Genomic DNA, 20,475 nt, shown 5'->3' on the forward strand with positions numbered 1-20,475 from the left:
TGATTATTATTTATTTAGATTAGATATTCTGAATAGCAAAGTACTCAGATTGAGTAATCATCAGGCCGTCCGATCATCGAAGCAAGTAGGATTTTATGACCCTCTCCTCCCATTCAATGGGGTGCTCTTCATGGCATGTAGGGGTACCACTGTGAGGTCCCATGAAGAAGAAAGTGAAAAAAAAAATTTATTTCTTATAAAATCTTAGATCTTGAAATCCTAGGTGTTGTTGTATGTGATGCAAGTTGTGAAGATAGTTAGTTACATCTAATCTTGTTTAGTCAAAATTATTTTGATCTAAAATCATAAAAAAATTAGATTTGATCTAAAAGATTTTATGACTTGATGTAAAAAATTTACATGAAAAATTATTTTCAAAATCTTAACCATGTTGATGCAAATCTTAATTGAGAATTAAGTATTAAGCTGATTGGATCTAGAGTTGTGATTTAGATCTAATGACATTGCATAAAATATGGAGCATGGATTAGCTCAAATCAGGTCCTTCTCTTTAATTGGGTTAGACCTAAGGTTAGAATCAAAAAATTGATTGATCATGTAGAGAAATTGATTAAGTCTAACCAAATATTGAATTAGATTAATTAGAATTTTTTAGTACAATAGTTGTAGATAGTCAAGTCTATATCTTTGATTAGACCAAATGGACTTTGATTGTAGCTCAGTGGTTGAACCCGAATCATTAGGTTGGTCAAATCGAAACTAGTTAACCAATTGGTGTCTAAAGTAAGTTTGACATTTCGATCAGTGATTTTTAATTGGGAGCGGCTTACCTGACTATTTCGATGGTGTCTAAGACAAGCTTAGCAGACCCTCCTACCAATCTCACTTACTTGACCAATTTAGTGAACTAGATTTTGATTAGATTGCTAAGTGATTCGAGTTAGCCAATGTCATTAAGGTTGATCAGTATGACTGATCTAGGTGCCAGTTCAATAGTATGACCTAATCTGATTCAGTGAAGTCAGTGGGAGGATTATGATTCACTGATTGATCTTTTCTTCTCTTCTCTCTTTTCTAAATCAATTAAATGGTCTCCCATTAAGATGAGTGATAATGGGTCCATTATTTCTGATTGATATTGCAAGCACCATCCGTCTGATGTTCTCTCTGAATAATAAAATTATCATTCATCATATGACGACTCTGATGAACTATCTGATGATGGTTGGGTTGATTCAATCATCCTCGGATCTGATCACTCATTAGATAGAATCACTGAATAGGTTCATATTAATGGTTTGACCTAACCAAAACTTTCAGTGGAGGCCTATCACCTACTGAAATAAAATCTAGGGCTAAATTAAATACTAAAAGTTATTTGGAGAAATAATTGGTTGAGAACCTATCCATAGATGCATATAGGTTGACCGAGCCATCCTCGGACCTATATGTAGTCTGTGTGAATTCTAGTACTCGCTAAGGAATTAAGATAATTTCTCAAATTGGAGGTAGAGGCTACCAATTCGTATAAAATAATGGAAGGATCTTTAGACTAAAGTCCAAATCTTTAGGATTAATAAATTCATATACTAATTAGGCTTTGTTCTTTCTTTGTGTGTGCAGATATGGTCTCAAACTTGTCACTCCGATCACTGTTGGATAGTGAGAAGCTTATCGGATCAAATTTCAATAATTGATATTGAAAATTGAAGATTGTCCTGGAGTATGAGCGGATCCTTTATGTGATAATGGATCCGGCACTTGAAGAGCCTGCTCCTAACATCGAGGAGCAGTCTGAGATACTTATTTGAAGTGGCTCAATGATCGCATCACGGTTCGTTATATCATGCAGGCCTCCATGAACGACGAGTTCACCCGAAAGTTTGAAGAAGCTCAGCCAGAGAAAATGCTTCAAGTGTTGAGGGATTCCTTTGGTACTCCAGATGACATTGAGCGGTACAAGACTAGTTGCACCATTTTTAATGTCCGAATGAGGGAGGGTGCATCTGTTACCGATCATGTATTGTACATGATCGAGCAGATTGAAAAATTAAGCAAACTCGACTTCTCTTTGTATGAACAGCTAAAAAAGATACGATCTTGAACTCTCTTCCCAAGTCCTACCTGTCGTTCCTCAGTCATTTTAAAATGACGAAGCTTGTAGTCAACTACCACGGTCTATTGGAATTGCTACAGACTTTTGAGAAAGATCACTAGCTCTACAAGGAGATAGTGAATCTAGTGGGAGGATCTTCTTCAGGTAGTCATCGTCCCTTTAAGAAAAAAAAGAAGAAGAATAAGAAGGTGCCTGGTGCTGAGAGTCAGTCCCAAAAATTCAAGTTTAAGGCTAACCAAAGTCAGACAGAGTGCTTTTTTTGTAAGAAATAGGATCACTGAAAGAGGAGTTGTCCTCAGTATATCCCTTCCCTTGATCCGAACAGGTCAAAGAAGAAGAAGCAATCATTTACTGGACAAGGTACTTATGTGATAATACCTTATAACTTCTCTCTTATAGATACAATGACCTAGATATTGGATACTGAAAGTCCTATTCATATTTGCAATTCGTTGCAGGGTCTTCAGGTCACTAGGAGATTTGGAGAAGGCGAGAGATTCTTGAATATTAGAGATGAAAAATCAGTTCCAGTTCTAGCTTTAAGAATTATCAAGTTTGTATTCGAGTCTCAGTATATTGTTCTTAATGAGTGTCATTACTATCCCAGTTTTCTTTTAAATGTTATTTTTGTAGGCCTTTTGGCCAATTCAAATTATGAAATATCAATAAAGAAAAACTTTTGTGATATCATTTTGAATGGTGTTACAATTTTATGTGGACAGTTGAATAATGGTATCTATATTGTATCTAGACCTAATGTAATATACATTTCAAATAAATATCCTAGAATGGATGATGTCACAGATGCCTACTTTTGGTATTGTAGGCTAGATCATATCAACAAGAACAGGATGAACAAGTTGGCTCAAGAAAGAATTCTTGATAAACACGATTGTGAATCGTTACCTACCTGTGAGTCTTGTTTGCTTGGAAAGATGACCAAGTCACATTTTACTGGAAAAGGTGAATGAGCCAGTGATGTGCTGGGTCTGATATATACCGATGTATGTGGACCTATGAGCACATGTGCTTGAGGAGGGTATAGCTACTTCATCATATTCACAGATGACCTATCTAGGTATGGGTACGTCTACTTGATGAATACAAGTCCGAATCATTTGAAATGTTCAAACGGTTTCATTATGAAGTAGAGAAACAAACTGAAAAAAATATTAAAATTCTTTAATCTGACTGAGGAGGTTAATACCTTTCCAATAAAATTTTGATATATCTAGGAGAGAATGGGATTCTCTTCTAATGGATCCCTCCAGGGACACCACAGCATAATGATGTCTCAGAAAGGAGGAATCGAATCTTATTAGATATGGTTCGATCCATGATGGAATTTACAACTCTGCCGATCTCTTTTTGGAGATATGCACTTGAAACAATCTGTTTTGTGCTCAACAATGTTCCGAGCAAATCAGTTAGTAAGACACCATATGAGATATGGTCAGAACGTAGGTCGAACCTCTCTTACTTTAAGGTCTAGAGGTGTCCAGCTTATATTAAACGATTACAAATTGACAAGCTCAGTCTTAAGTCCGATAAGTGTAATTTTGTAAGGTACCCTAAGAAAATGAGAGGATATTACTTTTATCTGTCTGTTGAACAAAAAGTATTTGTCAGCAGTAAGACACATTTTTTGAAAAAAAAATTTTTTAGTGAAGGAATAAGTGCCTCTAAAATCGAGCTTGATGGAGTTCGACAGGTAGAAGAACCGACACCAATGATTGAATCTGAACCGGATTTGATGAGATCAAATATAAAGCCTAATGAACAAATATCCTTATGACGATCTGGTAGAGTACCGCATCAGTCGGACAGATACTTAGGTTTCTTGGTCCGAGATAGAGATTCTGTCGAACTCGATGAGAACGATGAGGATCTCATCACCTACATGGATGCAATGCAAAGATCCGACTCTGATAAATGGCTTGAAGCTATGAGATCCGAAATAAAATTCATGAAGGTCAACGATGTATGGACATTAGTTGACCCACCTGAAGGGATAAAGCCCATAGGGTGTAAGTGGGTCTTCAAGAGGAAGAGGGGCACAGATGGAAAGATGAAAACCTATAAAGTCTATTTGGTTGTCAAGGATTATCGTCAGCATTATGATATTGACTATGATGAGACATTTTCTTCTGTGGCAATACTCAAATCCATTCGGATCATACTTGCGATAGCAGCATATTTGGACTATGAAGTCTGGTAAATGGATGTGAAGACAGTTTTCCTAAATGAAGAGCTAAACAAAATGGTGTATATGATACAACTTGAAAGGTTCATATCCACAGATGAGTCCAATGTGTACAAGCTTTAGAGATCCATTTACGAATTGAAGCAAGTTTCTCAGAGTTGAAACATACATTTTGATAAGATGATCAGAACATATGGCTTCGTTAGGAATGGATAAGAACCCTGTATATATAAGTGGGTAAATAGTTTGATAATTATATTTTTTGTGTTGTATGTGGATGATATTCTTTTAATCTGGAATGATGTCCCTACATTACAGAGAATAAAAGTGTGGCTGTTGTCACAATTCTCCATGAAAGATCTGGAAGAAACAGCCTACATCCTAGGGATGAAGATCTATAGGGATAGATCTAAGAGGTTGCTCGGACTCTCCCAATCCACGTACATAGATCTATGCTGAAATGATTCAGTATGCAGAATTTTAAGAAAGGCTATCTTTCGATAGGCCAAGAAATTTTTCTTTCGAAAAGAGATTGTCTAACAACTCCTCAAGAGAGAGTGTATGAGTAAAATTTTATATACTTCGATAGTGGGTTCTATTATGTACGTCATGATATGTACGAGACCAGACGTGGCATACTCATTAGGGGTAGTGAGTAGATACCAATCTGATCCAGAAAAAAATCATTGAAAGGTTGTAAAGATCATTCTTAAGTATTTAAAAAATACTAAGGATCAGTGGTTTGTATATGGTGAAACTGACTTGAAACTTATGGGGTTCACCGACTCTAGCTTTCAGTCAGATCATGACGATAGTAAGAGTTTGTCGGATAATATTTTTATCCTAAATGGTAGAGCAATCTGCTGAAAAAATTTCAAGCAGAATACTGTGGCAGACTCTGTTTGCGAAGTAGAGTATATCGCGACATCCGATGCTGCAAAGAAAGCTGTATGGTTGTAGAAGTTCATCGGCGAGCTCGACGTGGCACCCTCCATTGATGATCCAGTCTTGTTATACTGCGATAATACTGGAGCCATTGCTCAAGCCAAGAAGTCGAGATCCCATCAGCATACCAAACATATTCTGTGCCGTTATCATTTTATCCGGAAGATCGTAGATCGAGATGATGTAGACCTTTTGAAGATCGATGGAAGGAAAAATCTGACCGACCCATTTACTAAACCTCTCAGAATTAAGGAGTTTGATGACCACAAATCGAAGATGAATATACATACTATATCGATTGGCTTTAGTCCAAGTGAAAGCTGTTGAAAAGTATGTCCCAAAGCCAATCGTTAGACGATTGTGTTTATCTTGTAAATTGTATATGAATTTTTATTAATAAAAGTTATATGGTATTTTTTTTACAATTTGACCATCTTTGAACTCCTGTGTTGTAATGAAATTCTTAGGACTATATATATTAATTGATAAAGGAGGATTTGTTATTAAGTTCTTAAAATTATTTACGACCAAATGATACGCTATTACTAGGACGATAGCGATATCAAGTGTAGGTCGTTGTGTGCTATATGAGTTGGTTGTCCTCTTAACCAAGAAGTATGGAGATATTGTTAGGCATGCAAATGAAATCAGGAGTATATTCGCATCGAATGTGACCATGTGCCGAGCACTCTGCTGTCAAGAGTAGCTTGTGAAGGGTATGGGTATAAGTGTCCCTCCGACTTGAGACCACCATGATGACTTATGAGCAACTCACTGTACTTAGTACCAAACTATCTGAGTTTCTAATTTAGTGACTAAAAGATACTAGGTGCAGTCAAGTACTTATCAAGTCGGTGTGTGAGTCAAGATGGAATTGACCCCTCTGAATTGGTAGGAGATATGCATCAATGTATTTCAATTTAGCAAAACCTTAGCCAGGATAATTCATGAGATGGATTTGAAAGGTTGAAATATAATGTGATCAACTTAATTAGGGTTGACAGTAAAACTCTAAGTCACCTTGAGCATTTGGGTCAAATGGATGAATTATACGGTAACTATACGTCAGTAGGTTCTAGAAGGTTGCTTTGCAATACTTCGATCCATTCGGTCATCAGGTCATCATTGCTAGATGGTTACATTGATTGGTATAGAAAGTTGTTTCTATGCTACTAACTTAGGTTCAAACCTGTGGATCACACACATTAGAAGATTTGGTTAGATCTGATGGCTGAAAAGTCCAATTGGATTGTGGCTCTGGTGAAGAGTCTTACTTGGACTAGGACTCTGTGGGAGAGTCCTACTGGGACTCTACCATTTATGAAGAATTAATTAGTAATTAGATTAGTAATTGACTCAATTTGATTAAGTAAAGAGCTTTGGAACAAGTCTAATTGAATTAGACTCAGTTCGACTCAGATGGGGATTGATATGATCAAACCTGATTACAAAAAAAATTTGATCCTGATTCGATCAGGGTTTGGACTCGACTAATTCCTAATTGAGTTAGGAATTTGATGAGATATTTTGATTTCTAATTGGATTAGGTTCATTTCTATCAGTGGTTTCAATCCAGATTTGATTTGGATTAGAATTGAATTAGAAATGAAGAGTCTAAGTCAGATTAGCACTCTGTCTTTATCTTTTGCGCCACATCTAGATCCATGCCAATTTCTCCACGTCTAATTGGATTTGGGTTGTGATTTTTGGCGTCATGAGAGAGGATCCAATAAGGGTGGTCGGCTATAGCTGATGAGTCATAATATTATCTCTTGCCTAATTCGAATGTTATCCAAATTAGAGATAAGATGCAGACTAGGAAAGAGATTTTTTGTATATAGTATATTATTGAAGTCATATTATTTTTTTTCTTATTTTTTTTAAGGAATCCTTTAGCATGTGAGACTCCAAATTTTTTCTCCACGTCCTAATGATTTTTTTGAAATTTTTGGGGATGCCAAAAAGGGGTTTTGGCATTGATTCATGACATCATTTCTTAGAAAGTCCTAATTCCTAGTCTATAAAAAGGGGACCTCTCTCTTGGATGTCCTATGATCAATTTTCTTATAGATTTTTTGTTTTCAGAGCCTCTTCTCCTTTTCTCTTCCTCCTCTAGATCTCTTATCACTTTGGAGTGTCCAAGGTGCTTGTAGAAGAAGGAAGAGGTTAGTTGTCAAAGTTGTTCGCAGATTAGCATCTCCAAGCTCCTGATCTGTGCCAGTCTTCGTATGGATTTTTCTAAAGAGACCAGACGACTTCGTGTAGCTGTGAGCGACCTGAGGAACACCCTCTCCAATCATTGGATCAAAAGAGATCAAGATCAAAATTTGTTTGGTAACGATCTCTAACTTATTTTGATTTCTATGGTAGATTTAATAGTTAGATCTAGAATTTCAGCATCGATGAGATCGATATGATTTTTATTTTTAGATTTAAAGATCATATTTTTCATATCAAAGATCCTAATGTAGTATTCTAAGATTAGATCTTATACATGTGATTGGGATTAAATTGTTTAATCTGTTGTTTCCACTGCACAAAATTTTTTAATTGCATGTACTGCACTACCATAAATTTCTTTCATTTCAGTGGAGCCACAACCTCCGATTTGAATTTGTTTTGTAGGTCATTCTAGCGTCAGCAACCCTACATGAGATCCAGCCATTCTTTCTCTGACCTTGATCGATTTTTAGCAGCAACAGCACCATTCTTTGAACTTGATGTAGCAGCCTCATACAGAGTCAGCACACATAAGGAAAGGCATTAAAAAGAGCTAGGTATCAGGAAAGTACGCTAAGGCAAGCATAGAACGGGGACAACCATTGCTTAAATCTGTAGCTGGATCCTCGGTGAATAGTGACCAATGGGATCAAGGTTCCAACTCACCAAGAAGCTTTTACCAAAGCATGATATGCGCAAAGCTATTTTATGACAACATTTTGGCGAGACGTGTCCTTTCCAAGCTCCACATGGAAGGAAATGATACGTTCCTGGCAAGCGAAAGCTTTGAGCACATGATGTTTCCTAGCAAACGGACATTATTGGGGACATGTTTTCTTTTCCTTTTTTTTCTGAAAAAAAATGGTTTTTTCCTTTAAACAAAAGCACACAAACGGGGACAGGGCACCACATTCAAACAAGCTCCGTGGACTACATTTAAAACGTACGAAAGCCAGAATCTAAGAGTTGAACAATGACGAAAGCTAACAGGGAAAGTGAATATCTTCGGGAAAACTTAATATGGTACCATGACCAAAATATGTACTAATTCATGAGTAATTAGAATAAATCTGGAGGATATTGATTTATCGATTTTAATTTAGCAAAAACTTAAGGTTTCTAGTACTCGAGTAGAGCAGGTTATACAAATTTATACAATATTCCATTGGACAATATTATTCAATTAAAGCAGCCAAAAAAACATATTCAGATTAATTCATTGTTTAATAACCATTTCTGCCACCAAATTAATGTTAATATTCAAATATTTCAAGAAACTTAAGTCGAGACCCAATAGGAGCTGCAAGGTTTGCTTGCACCACGAGGAGTTTGCTGGCTCGTACATAGCACAAATGTTCAACACATACTGGCCCACCTCGTCTAAAAATAAGTACTTATATGAATCACCTTTCTTAACATCGCCTAGTTTTCCGTTATGACGGTTGAAGATTGGTGCGGTACATGGATTGGGTCCAGCAGGGTCTCGTCTACCGCTCAGTCAATCAGATTTTTATATTAAAATGGCGCACTAAATTATGATTTGGTAGGACATCTCCAGCTTTTACCTAACAATATAGATTATATTATTGGTTTGGACAATTCTGACCAAGCTGCACTACTTTTGCAAGCTCCATCAAAAGGTAGGTTCTAAGTTTTTGATACATGCAAATAGATCTTTTGAAAAAAATTTGCGCTCATGTAACCGCTGATGCCTTGAGCACGGACACGGACACGGACACGGACACCGGTATGAAGTCCAATAATTGAAGCACGACTAACGTAAAGAAATAATAAAAAAATGTTTCAATCGGGCCTCGAGGCACCTCACATGTACTTATTCCTGTTTATGACCCTTTGAATCTGGCAATAGGCGACCGGGGTGCTCCGGAGCGTTCCAGGCCACCAAATGAAAGGCCACGTTGGTGCCTGTAAACAATATTTTATCATGACATTTGCTGACCGCTGCTCCTCTCAACGGATGTGCGAAGCATAGAAAACCAACGCCGTTGGTAACCTGTCAACTTATACAGTGGATCTCAAAATCCACGGGACGACTACTTCTAACTAACTGATTGGTGATTGTCGGCATCCACAGATCCACCACTCAATGACATTGAAACGTAGGTGAGCCTGCGCGCCGGCGATCTGCCGTCCGCCACTCCCGACTCAAACCATTCATGACCAGGACCGTGGGAAAGAAGGACACCAGAGACAAATCCTCATCTAGGAGGCACATAAAGGTCAAGGACATAAAAACCAAGCGCCTCCCCCTTGCCCCCCACCGTCTCGAGCCCTTCTATCTTCCCTCCCCCACCTTCCCTTCCCCCAGTCTCCTCAAATAACTCCTCTGAAAGACCGGCCGACATGAAAGGCAAAATAAAATAAAATAAAAGAAAGTAAAATAAATTCACAGTATCTTTCCCATTCCATCTCTTTCATTCCGGAAACCTCCCCTTCCTAGCGACTGTTGCTTTTATCTTCTCGTTCGCTACGCAACCAAATCCTATCTTTTAGACTGCTTTCGTGATTGGCCGGAAATAAAGCTTGCCGTGGCCCCATCAAAATTAGCAGCCCCCCCATAAGCGTTGTCTTCTCCCCCTCTCCTTCGCTGGCACGTTCTCGCCAGCTATCAATCCAATCATCCCATCATGCCGTCAGGTGCGAAGAAGAGGAAAGCTGCTCGGCGAAAGAAGGAGATGGGCATCCACCCACCCGATTCCCCTACCAACCCTTCTCCTGGTCGCCCTCACCCCCTACTTTTTCTCTCATTGAATCTACTTTGCGGGTGAAATAAGAACCTCTCTCTTTCTTGCGTTTTTCACTTGAGCCAGGCAACGGCGAGAGCCACGACTCCAAGGGCGATACCAGCGACGAAGGCGACGAGAGGAAGGGGGAATCTCCAAGATCGGAATCCGTCGCCGTTGCCGCGATGGATAGCTCGGAGAACGGCAAGGAGAAGCCCGGTGAGGAGATCGCCAAGGTGACGGAGAATCCTACAAAGGAGGAAAAGGAAAAGGAAAAAGAAAAGGTGGTCGAGGAGGAGACGATGGCGATACCTGTTTCCAGGGAGGCCGAGGATGTGAGTGTCGAGCTGGTCCAGTCCGAGAAGGAGGAGGCGGGCCTCGGCGGCGGCGGCTCCACTGAGGTTGCGGAAGAGAAGTCGGCGGCGGTGGCGTCGGTCGTTCCTGTTCATGAACCCGTTTTTGTAACCGAGGAGGTAATAGAAGCTACCGAAACTGCGGCAGTGACTTCGGAGGCTCTAGCGCAGGAGAGTGAAGCCAAGTCGGTGCCTATTTTCGACACTCCGCTGGCTCCGGTTGTCGAACAGTCTCAGCCTCGCGAGAGTGGTGAACTCTGCCACGAGAGTGAGAGATCTGAGGTAACTATCGAGAAGTTGAAGCAAGTGTGTCGGATTGACTGTTTCTGTTGTGCCTGCTTTATGCTCCATGATGGATTGGCTGACAAGAATATGCTGATTTTTTTGGGGATTGATTTGAAATTCCCTTAGGCTGCTCCAGCCCCATTGGTGGAGCATCGCGCAACATGGTGGAACTGCTGTGGATTGTTTGATGTTTTTACAAGCTCCAGAGATGCTTCCAGGTTCGACAAAATGATAGAAACTCGTTATTTCTTATCCTTTATTGGAAGTAATCAGTCTTTTATATGTGAACTTCACAGCGCCTTGTTGTCATTTTCTTCAAAAGTTAATTTAGATGTCTGCAGAGTTTATTGATCACTAGTTATATGCATAGTTTGGTAAGTTTATCAATGAACTTCAGAGCGCCTTGTTGTCCTTTTCTTCAAAAGTTAATTTGGATGTCTGCAGAGTTTATTCATCACTAGTTATATGCATAGTTTGGTAAGTATATCAATGAATTTGTTTATCTTTGGTTTTCCTTTTCAAATTGATGATATTAATGAGAGAACACTGCCATTGATGAAATAAAAGCTAAACATGGAAGGACAAAACTTGTACAGGCAAATGCGTGAAATAACAATGAAGGATAAAATTACAACAGGATACATCAAAATAAGTTTGAGTAGCACCAGTAGATTATTTGATGCCTTATAAGGTCTTTGGAGTGTTTAGTGTGGACCAGAGATGGCACCAGTAAAGAGGGTGTCACAGATATAGGAGTCTCATGGCTGAGTAGATCAAACAATGCTATGGTGTGAGGCTGGGTGAAGTGTTGATTTTTTTTTTTTTTGTTTTTTTAAAGATATTTTATATTTGAGTTGAGCTATTTTGCATGGGAACCAATAAGTGAGAAGAATTTTCAAAGCAAATCTATAGAAAAAGCTTTTGAAATCTACGTTCACCGTTTGGTGTCAATAAATTGATTTTATTTGTTGAAATGGGTTTGGCACACTCATCTCTGCCCTTGACCATACACCTGATTTCTTTTAACGTACAAATTAAAAAGGATAGTATTATGACAATGCTAATTATGTGCTGTTATATTACATATTTTCTATTGTATCATGATAACACTCGGATAAAATTGATATGAGAAGCAAAAGCCTCTGTTAAAAGATCCACAATTGGCATGCTACAATATACTAGCAAAACCTGCTACAATTCTTTTGCCTTTAGAATACTGTAGTTGCTTTCTTTAAGGATGTACAATGTTTTACATCTTAAAACATACATACGTACATACATTTATATGTGTGTGTGTGTGTGTGACCTTCAAGATAAACATAGCAATTTATGCTATGCTACAACATGTGACCTTCTAAAAATATTACTACTATCAAATATAAGGACCACAAAAACTTAAGAAGTTTAGCACAGACTAATATGGAAGTTTGATGCAAAGCATGGGGCACCTTGTAAGTATTAAATTAGTAACATTCAGTAAGAAGGGGAAATAAGAGGGGGGTAATCTAATGTTTAAATGACACAATTGATGGACTTGCTATACAGAAAAGTTGAGCACAACAGCATGTGGATATGCTGCAATAAGTCCCATACACATTGTCATGCAGCAAATTTATGCAACTTGTGCACAGCCTCCTAATGATATTCATCTTTTCCTTTTTCTTTGGAGGTTAGTTGGAAAAAAAATCTTGTTAGCACCTATTGGAATGTCTCATGTGAAGCAGAGACTACCTGCTTTTTGGCCTAACCTGCAACTTAGCCTTTTTGGATTAGGTTGACTTAGAGGCATAGACTTTCCTTTATATGAATGGGCACTGGATGTGGTTTCCATTACAAGAAGCAAACCCTGCAACAAAGATTCATTTGTTTGAATGATTTGTCCTGTTACTTCAGGGTGCAGTGCTTGCTAACGAGGGGGTTTTTCTCTTTCTTTGAATTAGGAGATCGGTAAGTGCATGGGCTATTAGACCAAACCAATTTTTTGATTCTAATGAATATTTCATGTCGTATTCTACTTGTGCCCCAATTTATTAGCTTTTAGCACAACCTGATGTGCAGTGCCCATGATGTATTTAGCATTGTTGGCACAGTGGCATGCATTGAAATGGAAAGACATGCGATAGTGCATACTCTGAGGAGAAGAATTGGATATGATCACACTCTTGATTCTTGGAAGCCCTTAATCTTCATCAATGAAATCAGGTTTCCAACATTACTGACTGAGTAACTAAAAGTACCCTCTACTTCATGGTCTACCAGTAATAGTTTGTCACATGAAGAATATGGTTGAAAACCTCATTGGTTGAGACCCATTTGTGATGATTCCATGCCTATTAGCAACAATTATATAGAACTAGTGTTTAGCACATGCTATGCGTGTGGCTTGAGAAAAATGAACCATGTGAGAAGGAAGAAAAAGGCAGATAAATAGAATGAATGAAAAAAGTTGGCTGAGATAAATTTGGAATTTGAAAGATCATGTTCAGATATGCGGACCTGAAGTACTTTTTTACTTTCTAGAATAGGACTCTACAGATTTTCTATATTTTTTTAGAACTTTAAATGCTTTAAAATAATTTCCCTTTCTGATTGTATTGGAACTCTAAGAAGTGCAACTTAGTCATCAAATAGTCCTACTAAATAGAGGTATTTGGTCACAAAGAAAAGTATGCTCACAAAACCTTCTCTCTTTATAATAGTAGAGATGATACTTATACTAACTGAATGTTACCATATCAAAATATTCCAACATTTCCCCTCTGTTGAAAAATTGATGTCAGAGCATCCAAGTTTGAAAATGAACTTATTGTTAATTGTGATTCTATGCTTTTGCAAGCATGTCTGTCATATGTTTCTTTAAAATTAACTTTTTCGGATTAAGCAACTTTGTTGGTTCTTGCATTTCAGATAAAAAGTTATATTCAAAAATATTGCTACTGAAAAACTTCAATGATGTTACTGCTTTAGTTACTCATGAAAAACATAATATGCAGAAATTTCACTGGTACTTGTGATATCACAATGTAACTTTCTAGTCTTTGACTTGGCACTTCATTTTAGCAAAAATGACTTCAACCACTAGATCTCACATGTTGTATAAGACATTAGGTAGTGAGAATCTTTCACTAGGTTTCCTTGCATAGATGTTAAAAGCTCTTTACAACCTCACATTCATAAATCATCCTGATAAATCAAAACATAATATTGCTAGCTCTTAGAAATAGAACAAAATACTATTTCATTGTTGGATGTCGACATCACATGGCAACATGTATGCATGCAGAAATTTTAAAAAAATTTATACAGAATTTGCAGCGGAATAGAAATTTCAGATCTGAATTTTTAACATCATTTTAGGACAATCATTCAGTATAACGTTTAACCGTTATATCTGGGCAACCTTATGTCAGAACGGTTTCAAAATTGCAAATCAATAATTAGATCTAATCTAGCTAGCATGCATAAAAAGATCAAATCTCAAAATAAAATCAGACATCATTATTAATAACAAGATTAAAGATCTAAAAGAGGGATTTGAATTTTATACCTTTACATGGGTAGGTCTTCACCACTATCCGATGGTCCGTGGATGTCTTCGAGGTCTCGTCATAGCCGCACAAGTATCCGGCCTCTAGAGGTATCCATCGAGACTGATTTGATCAGGAGATCTCGATCTCACCAGGATGCTAGCTTCCTTGCAGAGATCGCTCTCTGGATTGTCGAATCGATTTGATCTTTTGATTCTCTTCTCCAGAAAATCAAAACGATCTGTAGGAGGAATATGAAATCAGATCAAATCTGATTTTTTTTTTTCATTTTTTTCTTCTCAAGAGAAAAAATCAAGTTATACAGAAGAAGATAAGAGATCTAATCTTTTTTTTTTTATCCAACTCTTGGACTAGATCTGGGAAAGGTAGAGGAGAACCGTCCATCTCATAGATAAAAAAATCAATCAGATCAAATCTGATTTTAATGTCCAACTCTTGGACATCTTTGGGAGAGAAGAAGAGAGAGATATGTCCAACTCTTGGACAAGGGAGAGAGGGAAGAAGTTACCCCTAAACAACCAACTCTTGGTTGTAAGAAAGAAGGAATCTAGAGAAGGGGAATCCATCTTTTTTTTCTTCACATAAAAATTCTCCTCCATGCCAATCCTCCCTTGATTTCACATGCCCACAATATTTGATCTTATCAACTAGGAGGAGGCACCCCATATCCCTCTATTTAAACTCAAAAGGTGGTTAGGGTTTGTTAGGACAGGATGGAGATAGATATGGATTCAAACTCCCTTACCTTGTGTCGCCCACCCCCTTCCTTATTTTTCTCCACGCCATAATTCCTTCCCAACGTGAAAAATATGGAGCATGGAACCATTGGGGCGTGGGGTTTCTATGGCTTGATCTCCTCCTTGTTTGATTTGGTCAAGGTTAAGTCTAAATCTAAGTAGAAGTTGGAGTCCAATTTAGATTTGATTTCATCATAAATTAAGTCCAATCCTAGTAGACTAATAAAACCCAATCCAAATCAAATTAAAACCACATCTAATCAAATTAAATTTGTTTTAATTTGGCTAGGATCCAATCCAAATCAAATATTGCTAAAGATTAGGTCAAGTCTAATCTAGATAGGTTTGGGTCTAATATCTATTAAAACTAATCCCATTAGATTAATGAAATCTAGTTTGAGTCAAACTCAAACCAAAACTAATCAAATTAAATCTAATTTAATTTGATTAGGATCCAATCTCAATATTTGATCAAATCAAATATTATGCAACAATTACAATTAAGTCCTCCTGTAACTTACTAACTCTTAGTAAGTCCTCAATGTAACTTTTATGTTTTAGTCTAATTATCAATCAAATTGATAATTAAGATCACTTGCGATTTACAATTCGAAATTATGATTCGACAATCCAATCAGTCAAGATTTTTTTTGTGTGATCCCATAGGTTCTATTCTATTTGGTAGTGAAAAATATTTTGATCTATCAAAATATCATTGAAACTTCTTTCAATAGATTGGAACAATTTCAACTTATCAATCGAAAATTATTGACCATTAAAATAATTCTCATTGATCTCACAATCCATCAATGACGTCTAGCAGCATGTAGTGGCAATCTAGTAGAACAGAAGAATGGACCTCTACGTGTAGTTACCGTGTGATTCAATTCTTCTATCGTTAAATCTGAAAAGATGGAGGTTATGAAAAACTCGTCAAATTCCATCGTCTGTTATATGTAAGATTTATTTGACTTGAGTTCATTCGTGAAACCTGATGGAAACTTCTTTCCATCATTCACATTGCCCTGACCAAGGTCTTTTGAATTCAATCTGATAAATCATATAGGACTACTCCTTAACCACTAAGGTCGATAGATCTCATCTTGGTGCACATCCTATTCCTACAATGAATCTACTGCAACTAACATACATATCAAGACTTCATATAGTTAGGAGATCGAGTTATAGTGCAGTCAAACTACAGCAACCTCATTATGAACAGTCGAGGCATCGTAGGTCTAAAAATTAGTCACATCACTACAGCATTGAGAATGTCACTGACGAGAGTAGACATCCAAATGACTTCTCATGTTGATCACGTTTGATACCGTTGTTCTTTAACGACCACCTGCACTCTTGCTCCAGTATCCCCACATTGTATACTCGAGAATCGTTGATCCTAAGGGAGGCGATCTGTGCACCAATCTTATCAGATCAGTCACCGTCCTCGTGATGATCTTTTGATCGGAAGCAATTTGAGAATTAACCATCAATGACACATGCCTCAAATTCTCAACTCTTGAGAATATGTATCATCATCTTATTAATTCTCTAGACGATTCATGGACACATACACTACATGAATGGAATTAACTATCCTAATTAATTTGATCAAGTACAAAATTATGTCCTAGAAAGAATTAATGTGTTGGTCTGATTGGCTTCTAGGACATACATCTAACATATATCATAATTTATCTATTATATCTACCATTCCAGTAGGCTATCAACATGGTGTCAAGTTCATATCTGTAAAGCCAATACATGGTGGCGTGGTCATGAACCATGCTGCTCATTTCAAACCCATAATCAACATCCTGAAGAATCTTGTTTCTGTATTTTTCTTTGACCTTCTCTTTTGAAAAATTCGAGGCTTTTTTTATATACCAGATATAGTGACCATGCAGCATCATCAGTCTTTATTGGACCAAAGAACAGACATCAAGATAACCCATTCTTAGAATTATCTTTCTGGATTCAATTTAAAAACTCAAGTTTACATTATGTTAGTTTCCTTAATATCCAGTCAAATTGCAATAATAGAAGATAGTGCATAAGTATAAGAATATAAGAGGCATCACGTCTCTCTGGTGTATCTTAACGATGACCAGATGGTTTAGATAAGGATTAGATTCATTGATTATGATAGATCAAGGGGAGTTCTTCAATGTCTCTATCCTCATGACAACATGGGTTTCAATTTGCAGCTTTGATACTTAATTCCATGTGGTTTATTGTCATATGTATTTGATATGAAATGTTTAACATCATAACAAGTACATATATGACTAATAGTTTCACGGGTAGATAGTTTATTGCTAGGGAATGCCAAGTATATATACATAAATGGGAGATTGTGAACATGTAGTTTGATTGTCTCACTCCTAAATTAGCATATGAAGAGTCCTCATCATCTATATATGTTGCAAGAATAATAAAGGAAATCCAAATCAGAGGGATTTGCTTTCTAATTATAGAGAATATCGTAATTGAAAGCTGAAGATGCATGGTTGTTAATAGAGAATACAAATCTACAATAGATACACCCTTGCACCACCATGGACTTATCAACATATCTGGGTAGGTAGACTCTAGATTTGAGTGCATCTCAAGTGCATAAGGTGTGCACCCTTACACCACCATGGACTTATCCACACATCTGACTAGGTAGACTCTAGATTTGACTACATCACATGCATAAGGTGGAGAACTGTTGGGAAATATTTGGGAAACCAAGATCATGCACTATGGGATTGATGTGATGTTTCCTTGCGCAAGTAAACAGCCATGTATTTTTGTTTTTCTTACTATTGTTGTTCTTTGTTTATTCTAGGCAGCTAAATCCTCTTTATTGAGGCTTTCTTTCTTCATTCCAATATCTGTGATGCCTATATGGTGAGGAGTGATGACTCTCTTTCTATTCTCACTTGAGAGTGACAAATTCAGACATCTTTTACAGTATTGCATCATATCTGTAAATATTGTATAAGAATGAGCAACAGAGGTCCGTTAAGTAGGTTTTACCTGTCAATGATAATGCACAGACTTGATTTACATTTCAAGAATAAGAATATCGCCATGAAAAGTCCACGATGCATGACTACATACATGGGAAAGCAAGTGTCATCCCATCGATTTTGTCGTTTTTTGAACAGAATCCTGTGTCCAGGGTATGGACTATCCACCTTGTGCATCTGAGATCATGGGGATCTTGATTCTCTCAAGTTGGGTGTGTCGATTTATCAATGGACTCGCATATCTTAACTTTTACAATTCATACTAAATCCTGCTCCTGCCATTACCCCTTCCATACCAGCATCATGCAGGAGGTGTCATGATAGCTATTTTAGCAGTAGTGTTTAACGTTCACTCTTGACAAATGGTGTTATAGCGCACATGGAATACATGACATGCAACCTAGATGTGATTATATAGTACATGATATTCCCTGTTGCCAGCATTTCATGTACAAAAGGTAAAGTGGTGAAATACTGTGGTGATTAGATAGCTTGTTCGGACCTATGCACACTAATTGCTTGATTAAAAGTTGAAGTGGTGGTTGGGTTTGGCCATCTTTCTGACCAACAGCTTGCTTATATGAGTACTAAAAGAGGGGGAATGGTGGGAGGCAGATACAATCATACAAACATGGAAACACCTGAACCTTACATGTGGGACCAATTAAAAACTTAGAGAAGAGGCATGAATTGTCATGAAAATGCCACAGAACTTTCTTCTCTTCAAAATTTAAGTATCTATTCATCATTTGATGCTTTTGACGAACAAATATCAGATTGTATGATGAGTGCCCGTTGGGAATTTCCATTTAATACAATATCCTGTCTTCTTTAGGTTGAATATCATAACATTTAACTATTTTCTGTTGCTTATGTTAATACGGCTGCTTTTCCAAAATACACGAGTTCTCTAAGTTTGCTTGTGTGGCTTATGTGTTGGAGTCTAAACCATGTTACTTTGAGATGCATTTCCTACTCAGATTTCTTGGTAGATGGAATTTAAGAAATGGACACAACTTGGCTTCTCTAGAACAGAGAGCTTTGGGGGAATGCAGTGGGAACTCTATTATTCCCATAGAAAACTGCAAACTATTTCTTAGTGGCCTTTTGTACTTATGATGATTTCCATGCATTTCTCACATGTTAACACCCTTTCTTCCATTTCCAGCTGTGGAATTCTTTTGTCTTTATGCTTGTTGCTTATGTATTGCTTCGAACATCTGTTGTCTATTTTGGCAACTATGGTTTAAACAGCTTACATAAAATAATTATCCCATTCTGTCTTAACTATTTGTATTTTAACCAGCCTAAATAACTTCTACTTGCATTTGAATCTGTATTTGAAATCTAAATTAATTTTCATAATAATTAGAAGTTGTTCCTTGAACTGCTAATGTGAGAAAAAGAAAAATATTTGTGTTTATGGCATTATGCCACCACAAATACATATAATGGCTATCTGGCCATTGATGTTGTGACCTCATGATTCTGCTTTCTTAATTTTTCTGTCTGCTTCAAGTTCTGCTATATGTCATTGCTTAGATGTATTTCTCTCTATACTTTTCTTTATTCACTTTTATGCCCATGATAACATGTTTTTTAACATGTCATCCAAGCAGAAATTGAAGCTGCATCAAGAAAGAGCAATTCATGAAGATCTCTACATCAAAGCTGGGGATCTTTTTTTAGGTGGGTTATGAAAGTAGATGACCAAGGTAATTGGAGGTCATCTGACGTGTGCTCTTATTGTTCCTGGTTATTAGGACGCCAACATCATTGGCTCATTAACTATTTCTGGTTTCTTGGTGTTGATGTCTGTATAATTTTTGATTGGTTTTCTTTTTTCCTTTTTGGTGAATCGGGAAGCATTTTGATTGGTTTTCTGATGTATAGTCTTGTGCCATGCCAAAGTATGTCCATGTCTTCATTGCCAGAAAAACTATCTGCTGCAAGGTGTGGATTTTGATTGATTGCTCTTGTTGGCTTGATATGCTTGTGAATGTGTACAATATCCATAAAACATATTCTTTCAGCATCTCTTGTTCAATTTTATCAGTTTGTCCCAGGAGAGACATCTTTTGTTTGTTTCATGAGTGGTTTTTATGTGAAAGTGTGATCGTGTGACATCTGATTCTGGAATGACGAGAGGCCACGGTAACCCCATTTTCAGTTAGATCACTTCATTTACTGGAATTCTGGAAAGCAACTCGTGAAGCATGAAAGTACATTTCTTCTAGCCCAGTTGACATGGGAAAGCTGACGACTGCAGAAAACAAGATGCTGCTTTCTGCTGCAATCCACCTTACACTACTCTTTTTACTTTGAGACGCAATTCAAGATTAGATT

General features: G+C 37.2%; 1 protein-coding gene across 1 annotated transcript; it reads left to right on the forward strand.

Moving 5' to 3' along the window:
* The first annotated feature begins 9,958 nt into the window (after window positions 1-9,958).
* LOC105041023 (uncharacterized) lies at window positions 9,959-20,164 on the forward strand. Its single transcript, XM_010917812.4, has 4 exons — window positions 9,959-10,184; window positions 10,277-10,824; window positions 10,954-11,045; window positions 19,749-20,164. Exons 1-4 carry the CDS (start codon window positions 10,094-10,096, stop codon window positions 19,753-19,755), a joined length of 738 nt encoding a protein of 245 aa, XP_010916114.1. The 5' UTR covers window positions 9,959-10,093; the 3' UTR covers window positions 19,756-20,164.
* Window positions 20,165-20,475: the final 311 nt, after the last annotated feature.

The sequence above is a fragment of the Elaeis guineensis genome, chromosome 3 (genome assembly GCF_000442705.2).
Source record: "Elaeis guineensis isolate ETL-2024a chromosome 3, EG11, whole genome shotgun sequence".
In the NCBI taxonomy this organism is placed as follows: domain Eukaryota; kingdom Viridiplantae; phylum Streptophyta; class Magnoliopsida; order Arecales; family Arecaceae; genus Elaeis; species Elaeis guineensis.